The sequence below is a fragment of the Micropterus dolomieu genome, linkage group LG07 (genome assembly GCF_021292245.1).
Source record: "Micropterus dolomieu isolate WLL.071019.BEF.003 ecotype Adirondacks linkage group LG07, ASM2129224v1, whole genome shotgun sequence".
In the NCBI taxonomy this organism is placed as follows: domain Eukaryota; kingdom Metazoa; phylum Chordata; class Actinopteri; order Centrarchiformes; family Centrarchidae; genus Micropterus; species Micropterus dolomieu.
The window spans coordinates 20,620,215-20,627,524 of NC_060156.1; the positions used below are offsets into that span (position 1 = coordinate 20,620,215).

General features: G+C 38.3%; 1 protein-coding gene across 2 annotated transcripts in view; it reads left to right on the forward strand.

Annotated features, from left to right (window-relative positions):
* itprid2 (ITPR interacting domain containing 2) overlaps nt 1-7,310 on the forward strand; it is a 46,329-nt gene that overhangs the window by 5,478 nt on the left and 33,541 nt on the right. For both annotated transcript variants that reach the window (XM_046053778.1, XM_046053779.1), the window contains exons 2-4: nt 2,534-2,644; nt 3,434-3,598; nt 5,418-5,457. In XM_046053778.1, the coding sequence (XP_045909734.1) occupies nt 2,602-2,644; nt 3,434-3,598; nt 5,418-5,457 (248 nt within the window). In that variant the 5' untranslated portion in view covers nt 2,534-2,601. The remainder of the gene's footprint in view (nt 1-2,533; nt 2,645-3,433; nt 3,599-5,417; nt 5,458-7,310) is intronic.

Sequence of the window (7,310 nt, forward strand, 5' to 3'; positions counted from 1 at the left end):
TAATAATAATAATAATATTTTGTAAAATAATAATAAAAATAAATTTGGGGTGACTTAAGCGACTGTGATGAGAAACAGCTGAGCAGGTTGAACTGGTGGCTGTATGTGCAGAGGACTTTGCTGCAGAGGACTCACTCTCTCTGTACACTGCCTATCTGTGTATTGTTGTTGACATTCCAATTTGTTTTGCATTTACAAGCAGAAATCTAAAAATAAATAGATCCCACCCCGCTTTCTCGGACAGGAAGTTGTTCTGTTATTCATTGTAAACACTCGTTTCCTGTTTCACACGTTCTCATTTAAATTTGGATTCACGTTCCTCTTTTTTTTCCTCTTCCTCTCCATCTTTCTCCTCCTGGCATTGACTAAGTATGGATTATTCTGTATTTATCTCCTTTAGTTTTCTCCTTTCATCACCACCGTTTTCTCTTCTTGCTTAGTTGATTTAATTTTGTTTGTGGAATTGTGAGTTTCAGTTCAGTAGATTACTTGGTGACCCTATGTTAGCCAGCTAGTGTTAGCTTGTATTACATTTCTGTTTGTGAACAGACTCAGTAAACTGTGATCTTGTTCCTGTTGGTATTAACGGTCAGCTGGTGGTCGACTTCATGGGCTCAGCCAGCCTTTTGCGTGTGAGATGGAGCTGAGAGATTATTATTTTTTTATATTTATCAACTCACATTTATCAAATCCCATATTTTTTCAGCAAAATCTGAATCGTCAGCTTCAATATCTTTGTAGCATCTAATGTTGCATAAATGACATTGAGTAAAAAGTACAATTAAGGATATCCTGAACAGGTTCTTTGGTCTGCGATGGAAGGCCCTTAATGTTAGAGTCTGACGTGATACGCAGATAAAGACATAAGATAGAACTTAATTCATTGCAAATTAAATCTTTGTGCCAAAAATGCTCAGAATAAATAATAAAAAAAATAAATATACTGGCAAGTTGATATGACATGTTGATTAAATATGTATCTGACACAGCAGAAGCTTGTTTTTCATGAGCTACTCGATGCAAATTCTGAAGGATTGTGTTAAAAACTATTAAACTGATGATAGAATAGTTTAACTGGAGAATTCCACTCCCCAAATTGACGTGACCTTCACACACTTTAATTTTCACTCTCTTATGCGGTGAAATGCTGCGCTGCAGAGCCAGCTGTCATAAAGGAGACCAGTGCTGCAACACTAGCAGGCTGAGGTGAACAAAACACAGTAGAGTTCAGTAAAGAAAGAAGCGGATTTTGATTTGTATATCGATCCTTCAGGAAGTGTACTTTGTTACTTTCCACAAGTGATTTTTACTACGTCCATGTTTCCGTACTGTCTTCTAGGTTTGATTATTTTTTGGGACAACAGAGCTTAGCACTGGGCCTTTTTATTTATTTAGAGCTTGTGATCCAATGATTAATTAGTGGTCAGCTTGGTCAGTGTTAATAATAAGTATCTTTATGTCTTGCTGTCTGTGTTTGCTGTGTACTTGCTGTCTGCTGATGTCTGTGAAGGTTCTCAGTCAAGGGCAACTGGGCTTTGTTGAAGATACTAGCTGTCTGCTGATACTTCTCTATGTCTGTCCTCATGGACCTGCATGCATTTCTTTTACTGATGTTTTGTTATACGAGAGTGACTTTTTTGTCTTTATATTGAGGACGTCTGCTTTGCATGTTTCAAATAGAGCATAATAATGCAGGACAGTGTCTTATTTATTTCTATTAATGTCAACATTCCCCATTTTATTGCTTTGCATATGTTTCTGTGTTGCATGTTTTAGTTAGTATCTAGCAATGTAGTGTCTGTATGTTTCTATGATATTTTTTACTAACATTAATATTCTCTTTTTGTTATTGCTCTGCATGTTTATTTTCTATTTTATTTACTTTAAGTTTGTATTATTCTTTAGTGAGAAGGTACTTTGGAAATATAATTGGTTACCGATTACAAGTTACCCTATTTAAAATGTAATAGTAGTGTAGCTAGATCATTTAATTACTTTTTGATTACTTTTCGAAATTTCTAACAAATATTTTGAACTTTTAACCATTTTCAAAAGACAGCTTGAGAGGCAATTTAATTGGCAGAGGGGTGGCGCTGCAAATTCAAAGCATCAGAATAACATCAACCTTTACTAAACTGGCTGGAAATTGCAAAGGAAGACACTGTACACATGAAAAACATGCAAAGCAGCAAAATGAATATTATTCAAAATATAGCCGAGGTTTTTACAGATATAACCCCCAATGTAATCATGAGAAAAGTAATTGTACTTTAATCACATGTATTTTCCGTGTAACTGTAACTGATTACAGTGACATTTATTTTGTAATTAAATTACATACCTAAATTACATGTGACTGGTTACTCCCAAAACCATGGCAGGGACCACAAATGAAGTAGTAGTAGTAGTAGTAGCCTTTTGACTATCTCTGTCACATGTACAGCAATGCTTAGTAATGTACACTGTCCCTGTTAAATAAACAAGTAAATAAATAAATGGATTTCTCTCTCTCTCTCTCCCCCCCCTCCCCCAGGTGTGTTACCTGTACCTCGTCAGTCTTCTCTGACTGACTGACGCTGAACAGACACAAAGACAGCAGCTATGGAGAGTGGAGCTCTGGGAATGGACACCGGCGCTGCTCCAGGTGGACGGTCTTACTTAAACAGTTTCAACAATTATCTTTAAGTAATGGCCATACGTAATGATAAACAGCTGTTGAAATAGTAGATGGAGGAATGGATAAACAGTTAAAATATTTCCCACTAGCTAAAAGTAATGCATGCACAGTTGAAACATTTAGCTAAAAGTAATAGACAAATGACTGAAAAGATCCAGCTTTTGACACTTGGGGTAGTAGTATGAATGCAAACTCCGACCCATACTTACTGTTAAAACCGACCCACAAATTCAGTACAGTTCAGTTTATTAAAATTTATTGTAATACAAATGATTGCATATGTTTATACTGTTACTTAACATCCACTTTAAAGTCAGTTAAAATGAAAAATATTTGGGACATGACAGGTGGTGTAGATGAAGGGGTATTGAGGCTCATCTGCTCAGAATGGGGGCATATCAAATAAACAAGGCTGTGGTTTTGATGGCTTGCTAATGTTTGATGCCGCAAATTCATGTGTCAAAGTTCACCAAAACTTCAGGTGACTGTGCGACAGAGAGTTTTCAAATATATTGGAATTAAATTTGTTATTACATTGTCATTAATGCTGAGCCCTCAGAAGAACAGTTAGGTGACCTAAATATGCAGAGAGATGTATGAGATGTGTGTGATGTTTCAGTTTAGTTCACCTGCTTTGGGTGATTCTATTCAGCGAGTTGTAGCCTCTGTTTGTCAGGTTGAATACCTGCCAAACCTGATTGATGACTTCAAAGTAGTCAGGCGGTCTGACAGATTGTTTGTTTCACTGATTCTCAGATCCCAGAGTGCAGCCAACCTGCAGCTTAGCCTCTCTGCGGCGTCAGGCCTGGGCCCAGAGCAGAGACTCCCTCTGGCAAGACCAAGAACCAGAGCACTGTGGCCCGGAGGGGCCCCAACAGAGCCAGATGGACGGGGAAGCACAGAGACCTTTAGAAGAACCAGGTTAGACTGAGCTCAACTCTCACCAAAGCAATGTTGTAGCTGGGAATATTTTAACGATTGTAAATTATATTTATATTATATTTATATTTTCAAAAAGCAAAATATTTCACATTAACCCTATAATTTGTTTTTCACAACAATAATATAATATTCACTTCCTTACACTAGCAGCTACTTTTACTGAGTGCCAACGTCAGGGCAGATTTTATCTTATCACAGTTATAGCAGTATTGACGTATATATCTGATAAGACTGACAGGTTGCCAATGTTGTAGTCTATTTGTGGTAACTTAGAAACAGTGTCTCCAATACATAGTTTGTCCACGAAAGAGCTCCTACAAGTTTATTTATTTGTTGTTGTTTTTTACTTTATAAATCAAATATTCGCTAAACAGGGAGAACCACACGTCTCTGTTGAGTGCACCGCTCAGATGGTCCGGAGCTGCATTTCCAAGTTCCGCCTTTTTCGTTCCGTCAACATTACGTTATCAATTAACCTCTAGATAATCGATTATTGACATTTGTTAATCGATTCATAGTCGTCCAAGTCCGTATCGCGATGCATCTAAAAATCTATTATTTTCCACACCCCTAATATTAAGGCAGAGCAAGGAACATGGTATGGATGGGCGTTATATAAATTCCTATATAGCAGCATATGTACAAATATTTATATCACAACATTGATATATATTGTAGTATTACTCTCAACTACTGTTGCGCTATTGAAAAAAATAGTACAGTGGATAATAGTTCAAAATATTAGGCTGGGTGATTTTAATTAAAATTTTTTGGCTTCCAACGATTATGAAAACAACATAATTGAGATAAAACAATTTTGGTGGCGCTTTGCATTTCGCAATGATGCTCTCGTTTTGTGTACTTTACAGCGCGGGCGCCCGGCCCTCCCTAAAAGCCTATACTCTCTCTTAGCCAGGCTGTGATGTTTAGTTCAGCTATAGACAGGAGTTTAACTTGTTGATCAACATTATTAGCTTAAGACTACGGCATTTTACACTGCTTAAATTAGCCTCACAGACTTTTCCTCTGCTCATAGCTTAACAAATTATATATTATTTACTTATACTTTATCTTACTCACTGTTGGTTCAATTCATTGCGTCTCCGGACAGAACACCCAGGTTTAATTTCAGTGTCATGTAACGTAACGAGTTGTCGTCAACTCAGGTACTTCAGCAGTCTCTCCTCGGAGCACCTCCGGTGGCCCCTTCACCCCCCTAAGCAGTCACCCTGGGCAGACACTGTGTTGCTGTCATCCTGTGGTTGATGCTGTTCAAAGTTAATAATGTTGGATTACTATTTCTAATTGTGCTATCATGGGCTATTGGTTTGGAATTTTTGGCGTGATGCATACTGCATAATAATAAAAACAATTAAGTATTTGTTGCCAAGAAATTTGGTTCAGACACTCATGTCCCCTTCAGAATGGATTGTAATGACTATGATGTGTCCTTAATTTTCCATCTAGTGCCATCATCATGTGAATATTATACTGGTGTGCAAATCCAAACATCTGTAAAACTTATAACAACTTACTGGAAAAACAATCGACTGATTGAATAATAAGAAAGAATCCTTTTAGTTGCAGCCACAGCAGTGTGAACACCAGCTGGATTATTTAGATGTAACTAGTGGTGGAATTGCAGCCTTCTGGCACCATGCCTGTAATTAGCTGAGACATCAACAGTTATAGTGATGCCAGACTTCAGGATATGATGTTTTTATAGCATGTTGTAATCATGTTTCACACAGCATCTGCTGGCTTGTTGCTTTAACATGCGTATGTGTCTCTCTATCAGGGCAAGCTAACACTATCACCAGCTGGCTGATTGAATGCAGGTACAGTATGAATTCACCACCTTATTAAAGGACAACACCCATGTTTTTTAATGTTCTGTTTTAGGCCATTTGCTACATGTCATATGTGTTGAAGCAGTGCAGCCTTTTCAAATCAATCCGCACTTGATGACACCTTAAAATAACATTGGCCAAATGCTGACTGTTATGGATTTTTCTGTTGAGGCCAGTTTCAAGTTGCTGCAAGTTGATTTTCTTAGAAATGAACAGACACCAGTGACCGCTTGGAACAGTAGTGGCCAAACTGCGGCTTGCGGGCCAACTATGGCCAATTTTAAACAGGGAATTTTTCTAATATACACTTGAATATGGCATTACACACCAACCCACCCACCTGTCAGCATCCTGAGTGACAGCCAGTTTGGGAGGTAACTCCAATGCTGTCGGAGAATCACTAAGCTTGTTTTTTAGATGCAAGAAGCATCACTAATTTTTATTTTTGTTGGCTTTTGTTGTATGTTTTATTTGCTGGCAGGGATCCAGAAGAGAAGTTTTTTTTATTGAGAAATGGACTCTTGTTGAGATCTGAACTGCGATAAGGGCCCATTTATTGGTGGTTGAACTGTGGGTTTTGTTGTTTTGTTATGAGCTTTGACTGTATAATACACTGTGGTTTACTTTGTGTTTCTTGTTCTTGTGTGCTTTGTGTTTCTTGTGTGTGGTACCTGAAATACCTGGTAGTTCGTGATTGTTAAGTAAGGTGGAGTGATTGTCATGTACTGAAAGACGTGGGTCCTTTGTGCATGCAAACATGCATGTAATGTATTTTATGTAAATATGTCAAACATTGAATGACGTTATTTACATTAAATGATGACTAAATGAGCTAAACGTTATTCCTTCATTTACCACATTTACACATTTCTGAGTGGCAGACAAAATATATAGCTGCCTGCCACAGTAAGTTTCAGACCCTGCATACCATGGTGGATTACTAGTAGATGAAAACAATACCTCAGTTGATTAAACATGGAGGTACCAAAAAGATGGAAGATAGTGAATGAATGCCTGAAAATTTCAGAATCTGGCCCTTGACTTATAACATTTTTCTGTATATGGGCCACAGTCAAAAAAGTTTGGCCGCCTCTGGCTTAGACGGAGGAAAATCAATCAAACAAACTGAGGGATGATTTTAAAATGATCAGCAGGAACCTACAGAAAACAGACTTAGTAGTTCATGGACTGAAATATGAAAATTAAGTTAAATGGTTATTTCCATCCTGACTGACTGACTGAGTGAAAGGCTAACTGGTTTCCTTGCTACAAGTTTATTTATATGCTTTCGTGGTGTCTGGAGGTATATGTGTGTTTAGGAACGGTGTTATCAGCTGCTGACGTAGAACTGACATACTGCCCACGCCTAGACATTCAACACGCAGAACACACACACACACACACACACACAAAGGGAGCAGACCAACACCCAGAGATAGGGCACCTAGAGCTGTTCGGGCAAAGCAAGAAGGGAAGAAAGAAAACAAGGAAGTGGCTGACAGAATACGGAAAGAAAGGCAGAAAAAAGAAAGTGGAGTAAAGAGAGGAGGTGTTCCTTTGTCTGAGTCAGCACTGTTATTACACGCGCGCGCGCGCGCGCACACACACACACACACACACACACACACACACACACACACACACACACACACACACACACACACACACACACACACACACACACACACACACACACACACACACACACACACATTTCAGAGGTCACAGCTGTGCCTACTGCAAAGTACTCATTCAGACAATTAACCTAGATACTGAATGCTCATGCACAAAGGCAGTTAGTTCTAACAAAACAAAACAACTGTCTGCCGGTCAGATATTTA